This window comes from Petromyzon marinus, chromosome 3, assembly GCF_048934315.1.
Source record: "Petromyzon marinus isolate PM22_M1 ecotype Great Lakes invasive population chromosome 3, UKy_Petmar_22M1.pri1.0, whole genome shotgun sequence".
NCBI lineage: Eukaryota > Metazoa > Chordata > Hyperoartia > Petromyzontiformes > Petromyzontidae > Petromyzon > Petromyzon marinus.
The window spans coordinates 20517347-20533233 of NC_133669.1; the positions used below are offsets into that span (position 1 = coordinate 20517347).

The following is a 15887-nucleotide window of genomic DNA, read 5'->3' on the forward strand; positions in this document are numbered from 1 at the left end:
TCCATATTACTATTATAAACAATGATTAAATAACGGTCAGTTATTGCCTATGAGGAATAACTTTGCAGTTCAGACGACGAAGGGACAGTTCAGCTACGGCAACGCACAAACTATGGTTGTTGCTCAGAAGCACAAACCAACCCAATGCCGTACAACCAACACTCACAAACAAGACACACATAGCTTAACCCAACATAAACCTCCAGCCGGTACACGTAGCAGACACACAAGGGACGTTGTTGCGGGCCACCCACAGCAGGCAGTCCAACGTCAGCAACGTGTGACGCACGCTTGGCAACTTAACCCCGACGTGTACGGACAAACCACACAGGCAGCGCTTCCAAGACATGAGAAGCAAGTGACCTAAACACAACCCGCACGATTTTAATTTGCCAACTCTGTGCGCATGCATAAACACAAAAAGACAAAGATCCCCCGTATAGCCTTAACAGACTGTTGGAGAAAGCGCTGTAAGCGAGCAACTATGAAGGCTGGCACGGTACACGAGGGGGTGGGTAGCCAGCAACCATGCCCGGCCGCCTTTGTCCCCCGAGTGACGATGTTCACACATCACATCACAATCATTTGAGGCCGAGTCGACCTAGGGGAGGCCCAAGACCGGTTAACATAATTGCCACTGGTGTTGGCCGTGTTCCGTGATCCCCTTCTGGGTGCTGCTCTCTTAGCACTTCTGTATGACGTTCAGATGTCACTTGCCAATGATGGTACCCGTGGTTGCGAATTGAACTTGGGTTGCCAGGTTTGTAGCGCGGCGTGCTAACCGCTACACTACCACTCCTCGCACACATACACGCACAACTTGATCTGAACACATACGAATAAACCGCACGCGCAACGCTAACACTTATCCCAAACCACAGGGTTGGAACTTGCCAATACGACGCTCACATAACTGACAGGCACACAGAACACTTCAGACGTACAGGCTGAAAAAAAATATCCCACAAAATGAAACTCACCCAACTTGAGTGCTGCGATCATTTAGCAATGGCTCATACATTGACAATTTGCTACAATGTATATGAATATGGTTACAAGAAACTATTAATTTTGATTATGACGAATTCAATCTGATGTGCTTTTTTTCTCTTTGTGCAACTTTTCTCGAAGGTTTTTCTTACATATGAAGCATGTTAATTAATGGTAAACGTGTTTAGAACTGATTTAACACATACTTAAATGGAGATAAATAATGAATCCCCATATTAATAACCAGGTGGAAGAGCCTAATCAGACAAACATCCAATTCAAGGAAGACAAAAAATGCAGGAAAATCAGAACATAATCTGGTACACATAAAGCATGAAAACAAAATTGAGAATAACTTGGCCAAACATCCCAATCTATTTTAAAATCCCAGCGTTCCGTTTGTCTGTCAACTAAATTACAAGAGCCTCTCAGAAGGCCTGTATCAAAAAGTTAGAGAAACTGGACCCCCCCCCCCCAAGTGTGGGAGTAAAAAGTTGATTCAACAGGTTTCCAAAAATTGTCGACCCCCAAATTATTTTTTTACTTCCCCCGCCCACCCGCCACCCCCCAAAAAATTTAATTTATTTTGTAGGCATATATGCCGAGATACCCTACATACAATAGTCAGTAGTATCTGCACACATTGGGGGGGGGGGGGAGAAGAGGACATCAGTGGGGGCGACGGGTGTTTGCAAAAACGTGTCTGGACACAGTGAAGTTTACCGTGATAAATGAAATGCAACTTTTACGCAAGTTAAGCGTGAATGTGCACAGACCGACAGAATTAAGATTACGTTTTATTTTCCAGGAACATACCACTTAAATAAAATAAGACATATCATCTTGACCCAACAACAATTCAGCCCTTGAGATGAAATATACTCAAGAGAGCAGTAGTACACCAGCTGATAGATGTAGCGCAGATGTCGGGAAGTTGATTTTAAAAAAACACCTCGAAATGAATCCGTGAGGAATTTCACATAAACACAAACATTGTTGTTCCTTGAACGTTCACAAGAGGTTCAGAAATCTTAGAGAGCGATAAGAAGGGGGCAATGTCTGCCATATATGACGCGAGAGCGAGGGATTTCTCTGTGCCCCCTTTGGGCTGGTGATGACAGCTTACAAGACACACAGCGCTCCGATGTACTCCAGGAAGAGAAAAGCTGCATTAGGGTGTACGTATTTCATGTGTGTATGTGTCCTGTTCATGGCCAACACCAGTGACGATTATCTGAATGGGTCCTGAGCCTCCCCTAAGTCGACTTAGCCTCAAATGAGCACCTGGTGCATGGTGTGTAAACATCGCCACTTGGGAGACAAAGGCGGCCAGGCATGGTGCTGGCCACCAACCCCCTCGTGCGCCGTGCCGTGCCGGCCGACCTTCATTAGGTGCTACTTGCAAACAGCACTTGGCCCAACAGTCTGTTAAGGCTACACGGGGGATCATTGTCTGTGTTTTACGCGCGCGCAAAATTCTCAAGGCGCGAGGCTTGTGCTTTCGCCAGCTGCTCTCCCGTCAGCAGCAACTTCTGTTTTTAAAACATCCTTGTAAATGTGTCAGAATAACAGGACGCCCAAATCAGAAACGTTGAGTGCAGTGATGCACGGTTCATGCTACTAGGCATACACTGTACATGCCATCTGTGCTTATCGCAAATAATTGTGGGGGGGGCATTTGTTCCCTGTAACACTGTGAAGTGCAGAAAGAATTAGTAGCAATAATTATGACCATGGTTTATATCCAAGTTGGGGAAGGGGGGTTGGGGCATGTGTGCGTGCTTGGTGGTGATGTGGCGAGTGACACCAGACCCGGTCCAATGAGCACGGTTGGCTACGTACAAAGTGGAAACCCCTTCAACAACCTGCATTGACCGGCGCGGTGGAGTATGATCACCACGCCGGTCCGCGAGACTTTTACGGAGGGTCCTGCTTGTGCTGAGATTAAACAGCTCAGAGAGGTTTTTCTTTGCACAAGGAAAACTGAGGTACCTGGAAAAAAATCGACACGTATAGAGGTAAACACCACTAAAAATCCAATACTTAAATAGTATCTCAGAGATACCTATTTACCGTACTGCCTGCTACTTGCCATCTCACAGCGTCAAAGATGGCTCTGTCACGTACACGCCGATGACTGGCGTGAACCACCACCACCCCCCCCACCCCGGCTCGAACGACGACGCTGTCCGTTCGAAAGTTGTGCGGTCGCGCCAACTTACCTTGCAATTTCCGCTTGTCAGCCATCGCTGCTCACGTCACGATCTCGCGCTGCTCCGCACCATACTCCACCTACTGTGAGAGAGCGCGCGCAAAACCCGCCCACGCCCTTTGTCAGCGAGGGGTACATGCCGCGCGGCACAGCGTGGAAACACCGTGGAATGGCGTGGGTCGCGGCCAGGCCCCTCCGTTTAGCGGGGTCGGCTTCGTACGGTGCGAAAGAAGTTCAACGTGCGTACAGTACATAACACACAGGCTCACCGCGAGCGAGACGTGAGCGTTCCGGCCGGTCTACACAGCGCACGGCGGTCGGTCAGCTGCACCAATGGCAGTGATGTGCAGGGAAACAAGTGTACGGTTATCGCAACGGCCCGGCCGTAGCATCAAAAATTTAAAGGTATGCAGGAGCGAACAATCAGCCAAGAAGGTTTATCTCATGTGCCATTACGAACACACAATAGAAATGTATATGTACACACACCCCTTTGTCAGCCCACTGCTGGATGAAGGATTCACCAAGCCCGTGTGGGTCATGCGGGTTATTTGACCACCCGTCCGTGTTTTATCCAGGTTCAAATCCAGCTTAGGTTACGAGATCTAACGATAGCATGCACATTTCACAGTATATTTTCTATTCGGCTCAACACACATACAAATGTTCAAAATATATATCATAACAAGGGTAAAAAGCTAGTGCGGCAGGCTGTTAACACGGTGGCGAGATGTTAACTACCCGGCCAGGTATACAGAAGGTTGTGGGTTTGATCCTAACCCTGGCGCCTGTATATTTGGAGTTTGCGCGTCTCTCTCCCTGTGGATTTTTCTCCGGTTCCTCCTGTTTTCCCCAATTTTTGTGACATCCGTTTTAGAGAATTTGTCTGCTAGCTCTCGTCCGAAAAAAAGAGCGTGTTGCTCAGTGGGCCGTAACTGCTCAAATAAAAACAATAGTTTAATTTACTTTTAAATTCACAGTGTGCAAAAAAAAGCACAAGGCCCAACAGGGATGAAGGCTTTGTAAAGCGACCCAAGCATAAAGACAGCAGATGTTCATCCTATTAGGTCAAATAGCTTTTAAAAGCTGGGATCAAGATGTTTGTCGGGCAAAATTAATTCACAGACTGCATGACTGGCGTTGAAATTAAACGATTCCTTGCGGGCCCTATGCCGTTTGTTTAAAACGTATTATATACGACATAGGTGCACACTGTACACATGAAAGTGTTTTTAGAAAACTGCATGCCGTAAAAAGTGTTTGTTTGCATCAAACAGTCAAAAAATTAGTTGAAAGTCGCACAAATTGGTACAGGCGAATGTTAATTTCCTTTCCGTTCACATCACTGCATCTGTCATATCTACCAATGCCCGCTTTTGCAATCTTTTCGAAATAAAGCATGTGCTCGTAAGAATTATCAACAAATTACCCACAATGCACCTGATTAGAGAAGCAAAACCGGTACAGAGCCTGGATAGTGCTTGGATGAGCGATAGGAGGCTGCTGCAGAGATATGTTGTCAGCAGAGGGCAGCGCAGCAATATGCAATGTTGTACTGCAGTATGATCCACCATCCATGCTATCCACCTTTACCAACTCACACTGACCAGCGTGGTTAGGTGTTTGCTAATAACCCCGACGACCAGCAGTGCGTGGAGAGGCCCTCATCCAGAAGTGGATTGACAAAAGGGCTGGTCATGTGCACATGTATACACATTACAGATGCTCACACAAAACGCATGCATGGGCCTATCACGTGCAAACAAACACATGTACATCAATGCCCATCACACACAAATGTACACTCCAAACGTACGCACGCGTACACCTGAAAACCACATAACACACTTGGGCCAATGCGCACACAAACGTAACCTTATGCACGTACACAAACCCAAAACACATATGGCACACATACCCAAGCATTTAACATGGATCCATCTACTACACACACACACACGTGACATTCACTATCCTATCGCAGACATACAAGAATATATCATGCACATACATCCATAAGATGTTTTTGGGTTAGATCGCGTCAATATAAATGCGTCAGTAAACCAGGCACCACCTGACACAGCCAATTAGTAAGGCTTGTCACATAAACAAAACATGCCAATTCGTTACCAGTTCAGCACACGTGTGTTGGAGAGTAAACCCACAAACATTTACAATTCGAATACGACGTTTTGCCAATAATTACAACTAGCATCATCAGGCAGATAGCCATAGTTGTTCTTGTTAGGAGGATTTCTCCACAACTCTGGATGTCCGATTGATGATGCTAGTTGTAATGACTGGCGAAACGTCGTACTCGAATTGTAAATGTTTGTGGGTTTACTCTCCAACAACATCGGTGTGCTGAACTCGTAACAAATTTGATTTGACGTCGTACTCGAATTGTAAATGTTTGTGGGTTTACTCTCCAACAACATCGGTGTGCTGAACTCGTAACAAATTTTATTTGACGTCGTACTCGAATTGTAAATGTTTGTGGGTTTACTATCTCCAACAACATCGGTGTGCTGAACTCGTAACAAATTTGATTTGAAGCTTTCGTGACTGCAGGAATCCATACTTTTTGGTTCTTTCGGTAAAGTCACGTAGGTAGAAAAATAATAATAGATCACAACGTTTCGATCGCAACACAAGCAATCGTCATCAGGTGGGACAACCACAGCAAGAAAAAACTTAATTTACCGAAAGAATCAAAGAGTATAGCAGCAGATTGACACGTCTTGTTGACGTGAAAAACCTTACTATTTGGCTGTCGGGTGGTGGCGGGTTTAAGAACACATATATATTTACACGATCTAACCCAAAAACCTTTAATATGGATAACATTGGTCGCGATAGCCTACGTGCATGCACATACATGATGTGCACTCTCTATCCGAGACACCTGACAAATAGAAAACGTGTAGCTGACACATGGACACACTATTATTACACGCATATCAATCCCTTATCACCGTCGTGTATATGCACTTCACACAAACCAAAACATACCGCACACCCCAATATCCAACACACACACACACAGATATACACCTGACACACAGTCCTGATACAAACACCTACAACAAAATCTTACTTGACACACCCACCTCTCACACCACCACTATCCCTCTCTTTCACACCCCTACCTCATACCTCTCTCAAACACCACCTTTCTGTGTCAATTTGGGATCATGCATAACAATCATCACCCACTTACAGGCAGACCAATGCTTCAGGTAACTTGTAAAGGAGGACTATTCTGGTATCGTCAGTTCTCACCTCGTAAAATAAACTTGAAACTTGCACTTACAGTGAGGGAAAAAGTATTTGGTCCCCTGCTGATTTTGTAAGTTTGTCCACTGACAAAGATATGATCAGTCTATAATTTTAATGCTAGGTTTATTTGAACAGTGGGAGACAGAATAACAACAAAAAAATCCAGAAAAACGCATGTCAAAAATGTTATAAATTGATTTGCATTTTAATGAGGGAAATAAGTATTTGACCCCTCTGCAAAACATGACTTAGTACTTGGTGGCAAAACCCTTGTTGGCAATCACAGAGGCCAGACGTTTCTTGTAGTTGGCCACCAGGTTTGCACACATCTCAGGAGGGATTTTGTCCCACTCCTCTTTGCAGATCTTCTCCAAGTCATTAAGGTTTCGAGGCTGACATTTGGCAACTCGAACCTTCAGCTCCCTCCACAGATTTTCTGGAGACTGGCTAGGCCACTCCAGGACCTTAATGTGCTTCTTCTTGAGCCACTCCTTTGTTGCCTTGGCCGCGTGTTTTGGGTCATTGTCATGCTGGAATACCCATCCATGACCCATTTTCAATGCCCTGGCTGAGGGAAGGAGGTTCTCACCCAAGATTTGACGGTACATGGCCCCATTCAATGTCCCTTTGATGCGGTGAAGTTGTCCTGTCCCCTTAGCAGAAAAACACCCCCAAAGCATAATGTTTCCACCTCCATGTTTGACGGTTGGGATGGTGTTCTTGGGGTCAAAGGCAGCATCCCTCCTCCTTCAAACACCGCGAGTTGAGTTGATGCCAAAGAGCTCCATTTTGGTCTCATCTGACCACAACACTTTCACCCAGTTGTCCTCTGAATCATTCAGATCAGGGGCGGAGCCAGGGGGGGTGACAGGGGTGACATTCTGCGTGTAAGTGTACGACACTCGGTCTGGCGGACTCCGTGCAACTGCATTGTCAGAGTGTGTCACCAACCGATGGCGTCCAGTTCAACAGCCTGACTCTCTAATCATTCTTGAAATTTAAATTTGTTGAATGTCACCCCGGCCTGAAATCCTGGCCCCGCCCCTGATTCAGATGTTCATTGGCAAACTTCAGACGGGTATGTATATGTGCTTTCTTGAGCAGGGGGACCTTGCGGGTGCTGCAGGATTTCAGTCCTTCACGGCGTAGTGTGTTACCAATTGTTTTATTGGTGACTATGGTCCCAACTACCTTGAGATCATTGACAATATCCTCCCGTGTAGTTCTGGGCTGATTCCTCACCGTTCTCATGATCATTGCAACTCCAAGAGGTGAGATCTTGCATGAAGCCCCAGGCCGAGGGAGATTGACAGTTCTTTTGTGTTTCTTCCATTTGCGAATAATCGCACCAACTGTTGTCACCTTCTCACCAAGCTGCTTGGCAATGGTCTTGTAGCCCATTCCAGCATTGTGTAGGTCTACAATCTTGTCCCTGACATCTTTGGAGAGCTCTTTGGTCTTGGCCATGGTGGAGAGTTTGGAATCTGATTGATTGATTTCTTCTGTGGAAAGGTGTATTTTATACAGGTAACAAGCTGAGATTAGGAGCACTCCCTTTAAGAGTGTGTTCCTAATGTCAGCTCGTTACCTGTAAAAAAGACACCTGGGAGCCAGAAATCTTTCTGATTGAGAGGGGGACAAATACTTATTTCCCTCATTAAAATGCAAATCAATTTATAACATTTTTGACAGTCGTTTTTCTGGATTTTTTGTTGCTATTCTGTCTCTCACTGTCCAAATAAACCTACCATTAAAATTATAGACTGATTATTTTTTTGTCAGTGGGCAAACGTACAAAATCAGCAGGGGATCAAATACTTTTTTCCCCTCACTGTACCTCCTTCTGACGTACATAACTCTCATACAAACCCCCACACACACCTCTCACTCACATCTTTCTCACACAATATATACCTTTGTCACATACACCACTCACATAAACCTGTCAAACACACACACACCGATGTCTGACACACACTCAACTATGTCTCAGACATCTCTGACACATCAAAGATAAAGACAAAGTCCCCCCCACTATAGCCTGAACAAACTGTTGGGGCAAGTGCTGTTAGTGAGCAGCTATGAAGGTCGGTACAGCACACGAAGGAGTGGGTGGATAGCTACACGCCCGGTCGCCTTTGTCTCCCTCGTGGAGATGTTTACAGAACCGCACAGGTACTCATGTGAGGCTGAGTCGACTTAATACACACACACCTCTCACACACACACACCTATACCTCACATACAAACACACCTATACCTCACATACACACACCTATACCTCACATACACACACACACCTATACCTCACACACACACCAATACCTCTCACACACACCTATACCTCACATATACACACCTATACCTCACACACACACCTGTACCTCACACACACACACCTGTACCTAACATACACACACCTATACCTCACATATACACACCTATACCTCTCACACACACACCTGTACCTAACATACACACACCTATACCTCACATACACACACCTATACCTCACACACGCACACACACCTGTACCTCACATACACACACCTATACCTCACATGCACACACCTATACCTCACATGCACACACCTATACCTCACATGCACACACCTATACCTCACATGCACACACCTATACCTCACATGCACACACCTATACCTCACATACACACACCTATACCTCACATACACACACCTATACCTCATACACACACACCTATACCTCACATACACAGACCTATACCTCACACACACACCTGTACCTCACATACACACACCTATACCTCACACACACACACACCTATACCTCACACACACACCTGTACCTCACATACACACAGACCTGTACCTCAAATACACACACACCTATACCTCACATACACACCTATACCTCACATACACACACCTATACCTCACATACACACACCTATACCTCACATACACACAGACCTGTACCTCACATACACACACACACACACACACCTATACCGCACATACACACCTATACCTCACATACACACACACCTATACCTCACATACACACACCTATACCTCACATATACACACCTATACCTCACATACACATACCTATACCTCACATACACACACCTATACCTCACATACACACCTATACCTCACATACACACACCTATACCTCACATACACACACACACCTATACCTCACATACACACACCTATACCTCACATACACACACCTATACCTCACATACACACACACCTATACCTCACACACACCTATACCTCACATACACACAGACCTGTACCTCACATACACACACACACCTATACCTCACATACACACACACACCTATACCTCACATACACACAGACCTGTACCTCACATACACACACCTATACCTCACATACACACACCTATACCTCACATACACACAGACCTGTACCTCACATACACACAGACCTGTACCTCACATACACACACACCTATACCTCACATACACACACACCTATACCCCACATACACACACCTATACCTCCCATACACACACCTATACCTCACATACACAGACCTGTGCCTCACATACACACAGACCTGTACCTCACACACACACACACACCTATACCGCACATACACACACCTATACCTCACATATACACACCTGTACCTCACACACACACCTGTACCTCACACACACACCTATACCTCACACACACACAAACCTGTACCTCACACACACACCTGTACCTCACACACACCTGTACCTCACATACACACACCTACCTATACCTCATCAACAAACACACCTACACCTCACATACACACACCTATACCTCACAGACACACACACACCTATACCTCACATACACACGCACACCTATACCTCACATACACACACCTATACCTCACATACACACACCTGTTTCACACAAACACACCTCTCACAAACACACACATCTGTCACACACACCTATGTCTGACACACAATGTTAGACACACACACATATATGCCTTACACACACACACCCATGTCTGACACACACACGTGTTTCCCACACACACCTGACACACACCTATGTCTGACACACACACCTGTCTGACACACACACACACACCTATGTCCGACACATACCTGTCTGACACGCACACACACCTGTCCGACACACACACACAACACACCTATGACTGACACACACCTGCCACACATACACCTGCCCTCACACACACACACCTACGTCCGACACACAACACACCTATGTCTCACCCTCCCCCCCCCCGTGTATCAGAGGTTCATGTGCCAAGTTCACGCGCACGCGCTCTCTCCCCCCCCACCTCCCAACGCTTGCGAGCGCGCGCCCAGGTGAACACGAAAAGAAACGCAGCAACCACCACCACCACCTCCTCCACCTCCACAACCTCCTCCACCACCACCTCCACCACCACCTCCTCCACCACCACCGTCAACTCCGCGCCAACCGCCGCCACCGCCAACCTCACGCTGAGGGGCCATGATATATATTTAACACGTAACAAACAATATATACACCCACGCCGCCAACAACAAAATTACCCCCTTGCAAAATCTATAACAGAACGCGAGGCGTGAATTCCCCCGCCGTCGCCGCCGCCGCCGTGTGTGTGTATATATATGCACGCGATAATTTTACGCACAAAAAAAATAAAACTGTTCTGTGCGTCTGTGCGTGAGAGTCTTGCAAAAAGCCCCGAGACCCCGAGTTAGCCCGCGTGAATAATTTTTTTTTAAAAACCGCCGTTATATATATACACGCACACACAGACACCGCAGTGATTTAAAACGTTGCGTGCACACACGCGGAATGTGTAAGAATAATCGCAATCGCGTCTTTATTGAATAAAAAAAATAATAATATTCTTACCAATCGCATCCCTAATGCTACAGATCCAAGATGGCGTCCCGAGCCGCATCACCTTTTGTTGCGCGGAGGGATACACCGCCGCCCCCCCCTCACCTCCCCTTCACCCCGACCCCCATCCACTGCACCCTCCGCCCCTCAAAAAAAGGTCGCGTTCCGTTCTCGCGGTAACGCGAAACTCGACGCGACCGCCGCTCCGGGCGACGTCGACGCGACTCCGATACCTCCCGGAGTCGCCGTCGCCAGCGACAGCGCGGAGCTGGCGCTTCCTGTACGGGAGAAGGGTTTGTGTGGGTCGGGACTACTTTCCGGAGGCGGAAGAATAGTGAATAGCGGCGGGAGAAGACGGGGGAGGGGGGGGGTGAGAAGTAGTGATGCGGTTTTGGGACTCGGACCGTGTCTGGAACCCGGACTGGATTCTGACCTGATCCGGACCTGGATTTTGCGGGACTAAGTTCAGGGACTGGAGCATTAACTGGATCATGACCTGGTCCGGACCTGGATACGTGGGACCGAGTTCGGGATTGCAACCTGGAATGGATTCAGAAGTGATCCGGACCTGGATTTGCGGGACTAAGTCCGGGACTGGAACATGACCTGGATCATGATATAGTCCGGACGTGGATGTGGGCCCGAGTTCGGAATTGAAACCTGGACTGGATTCAGACGTGATCTGGACCTGCGTTTGTGGGATCTGGACCAGGATTGGAACCCGCACTGGATCTGTGAGACTAAGAACTGCACTCTTTCAGTATACGTACCTGTTTCAAACCAGAATCACGAGCTAAACGCGGATCTGGATCCCATTCGGATCTCGATATGTGGACCCAGGCCGTAATTGCTTACCGTGGCCAGATGATGCTTTGTGGGACCTCGGATAAATTTGATCCAAGATTTTTGGAACGTGGTTTGTGATTGATTTCTTCCCGAACCAAGAACTGGAGCTGACGGGACGTGTGTCACCAAGACCAGATCTGGTATAAACATGTATCGCCGGTGCGTTGCACCTGTTTTAACCATACCAACGGTGCAATTTTCTTAAAGATTCAGATTCTGGTATGGGTACACTGTAAGTTAGCCGATTGGGGCAGAGCGCGCGTGGTGGGGTAAAGTTGTGGGGTACTTCAATCGCTTCCAAGACAGCCTGACCAGCGTGGGCACCGCCCATACTGGACATGCGAAAACAAAAAGAGCTTCATGGCTCATCGGATTCCTTCTGCAGTCGAAATAAATGATGTCTGATCCGGGAGGTGTATAGGGTCAAATGCCCTCTAGAGGGAGCGCCTCCGCGTTGGAGGCCCTCTCGCGGCCAGCAGTGGCGTGAGTGAGCGAACAACGGCATCGGAAAAAAAAGCGCAGTGCGGAGGCAACAGTTGTGGATATTTCTATTTTACGAGGGGAAAGTGCTGGGGTTGGACTTGAGGGGACTCAACAACACAGGTGGCAGGGACGTGCGATCAGGGGAGGCAGGTGAAGCAGAGCCTCACCTGTCATACTCCAATGAAAATAGCTGTTACTAAAAAAAAAGAATACATTTCGATTTAAAGCTTTCGTGACTTGCAGGGATTCATATTCTTGGTTCTTTGTTTAATTTGTATTATTTTAATATTTCCCTTCTACGTGACTTTCCCGAAAGAACCAAGAATAAAAAAAAGAATAATCAAATAAAATAAATATTAAGATTTTTTCCACTCATCTGTGTTATAAATGTCATTTCTGTACGATTCCAATCATTTTTATAGTCAAAATCGCCAAATTTGCGGAGCTCCGCTGCAAATACAGGAAGAGACGAGAGGTGAGGCAGCGACGAGCTCAGCCTCCCCTCTGATTGTGCAACCTCTCAGTAACTGGATGGAGCGCGGGCAATAAGCGCGTGCCTGTTACTATCTCAGTATGTCACAAATGTAATGGTTGTAGACCCCTTCATTTCATGTCCTCGCCTTCCATACTCCAGGTAACTTATTTCACGTATGCGTATAAAGATATTTAGGCTCGCTGGTCTCGTCATGAAACTGCAATGAAAAAGCACCAGGGGAGGCAGCTATCACATTTGCCTCACTGAGGAGCACGTGTCTAACACGTGGGGACACGCCCCTCTCAGTGATGCCACGCCCCCTCCTTGAGGCCACGCCCCCCCCCTCAGTGTGTGAATCTGGCTCTGACACTAGCCAGTGCCTCCCCAGCCATTGACCTCACCGCACGTCACTGACGGGTGGGGCTGAGACGAGAGGGGAAAGGAGGTTCCTGCATTGTGATGTTTGGAATTGTTCTCGTGTTTTATTTGACCAGGTAAAGCCCCACCGAGCTGTATAGCTCTTTTCCTGAAGCGATCTGGCCACAAATGATAGCTCAACGAAGTGGTTTATTATCACGTGCAAATTTATTGCAGCCAAGCACTCTAAACGTACGTTGGTTCTAATTTTGGAGGGAAAAAACTAGAGGCGTCGGGGTCAGGATTGAACCCAGGCCCTCCTGCATACCAGGCGAGGTAGTTAAGTAGTGACACGCGAGAATCCCATCTTAATAGACAGCATCACCATTCGTGCTGGGATGTTTTTTTTCAAATTGAACATTTATTTATTTAGAAAAGAACATAATACCAGAGCAAACAGAGGGTTTGTTAAATACAATAAAAAATATACACGTACACCGGCAGAATTATTACCCTAGAGTCTTTCAAATCGACACGCGCTGAGAGCACAAGAGTTGGACGACACGCGCACGTACGGCACACGTACGATACACGTTAGCATCATCAGGGCTTCATTTCTGCCGGAGCTGTCCGGGCCTGAGCACCAGAAAATATCCCACCCCTTTCTCACTTTTGGAAAGGCGGGGGGGGGGGGGGTTCTGGATCCTGGGGTTGAGGAGACGTCCTTGAAATTTAGAAATATTCCATGAGAAGTAAAGCCCCCTGCTCGTCATCGTTAAACCGTCGGATTTATGTTCAATATTAACGTACGAAAAATTACCACCGTATAATGATGATCATGATGATAATACAGTACAAATCACTCATTTCACGGCCATCGGTGGCCACTCCACCTCCGCCTTCCCCAGCCCCCGAAGTGAATCTTGATGGCAGAACACGGGCCGTCAAAACATAACGTATTTTTTTTTGTTTGGCAGGGATAAGTGGCAAAATCCGCCCCCCCCCCAAAAAAAGTGTTTTTCCAGCATTTATCAAGCGAGGAATTATGTGACGCTCATCATCACCGTCATCGTCTGCTCACAACTCTCGGGCGGCGCGTGGTGGAAATTCCATGTTCCTACGACGGGGGCGAAATGAGCCTCCGAGATGCCCCCCCCCTCCACTCCCCCCCCCCCTCACCACTGGGATTTTAACCCGATATTGGAAGAAAGAGAAAAGTGGTGTCAAACCTCGGTATATTTCCATAAAATATTGGATTTTGCTGGCTCTCCACCGACACTTTCATTAGGCCTCCGGATCTCTGAGAAGCACATGTCAAAAAATAGCGAGTGGACCCATTAAGAAATGCGCCGTTCTCCGTGCCACTTTTGTGAACTCATGAAAAGTTTATTTCATAATTTTGCCAACCTGCTGGGTAACCACTGTGCTGTGGTTTGGAAGGGCACTTTACTGTCCTGTGTTGAGATGGATGTAATGCAAAATTGAGCCTTGATTTAAGTTTTAAAACGTTAGTTGAATACTTAACATCTGGAGCCATTGTCATCCTCCACCTCTCTTCCCTGCTTATTTGTCTATTTTTTTCATCTCGCATCCCTCTGTGGATTCCCAAGTTTCCATTTATCATTCATCCCTCTATGTTCATTCTTATTTCCCAATTACCAAAATTCTCCATCTCCTATCTCTCTACCCCCCATCCCTCTATCTCCCATCCCTCTATCCCCCATCCCTCTATCCCCCATCCCTCTATCCTCCATCCCTCTATCCCCCATCCCTCTATCCCCCATCCCTCTATCCCCCATCCCTCCATCCCCCATCCCTCTATCCCCCATCCCTCTATCCCCCATCCCTCTATCCCCCATCCCTCTATCCCCCATCCCTCTACCCACCATCCCTCCATCCCCCATCCCTCCATCCCCCATCCCTCTATCCCCCATCCCTCTATCCCCCATCCCTCTATCCCCCATCCCTCTATCCCCCATCCCTCTATCCCCCATCCCTCTACCCACCATCCCTCCATCCCCCATCCCTCCATCCCCCATCCCTCTATCCCCCATCCCTCCATCCCCCATCCCTCCATCCCCCATCCCTCTATCCCCCATCCCTCCATCCCCCATCCCTCCATCCCCCATCCCTCCATCCCTCTATCCCCCATCCCTCTATCCCCCATCCCTCCATCCCCCATCCCTCCATCCCCCATCCCCCATCCCTCTATCCCCCTATCCCCCTATCCCCCATCCCTCTATCCCCCATCCCTCTATCCCCCATCCCTCTATCCCCCATCCCCTCTACCTCCCATCCCTCCATCTCCCATCCCATCACCACCACCAACCAACCATCATCATCCTCACCACTGTAACTATCCATCGCCAGCCCCCCCCCC

The 15887-nt window shown here is 47.5% G+C and overlaps 1 protein-coding gene across 5 annotated transcripts in view; it reads right to left on the reverse strand.

The window, feature by feature from the left end:
- Positions 1-11467, reverse strand: part of LOC142905647 (CCR4-NOT transcription complex subunit 3-like) — a 36085-nt gene extending 24618 nt beyond the window's left edge. For 4 of the 5 annotated variants that reach the window (XM_076052487.1, XM_076052477.1, XM_076052483.1 and 1 more), the window contains exons 1-2: positions 11359-11467; positions 3213-3285 (exon numbers count right to left, since the gene is read on the reverse strand). In XM_076052487.1, coding sequence (XP_075908602.1) covers positions 3213-3237 — 25 coding nt within the window. In that variant the 5' untranslated portion in view covers positions 3238-3285; positions 11359-11467. The remainder of the gene's footprint in view (positions 1-3212; positions 3286-11358) is intronic. The other variant, XM_076052474.1, reaches the window with a different exon arrangement.
- Positions 11468-15887: the final 4420 nt, after the last annotated feature.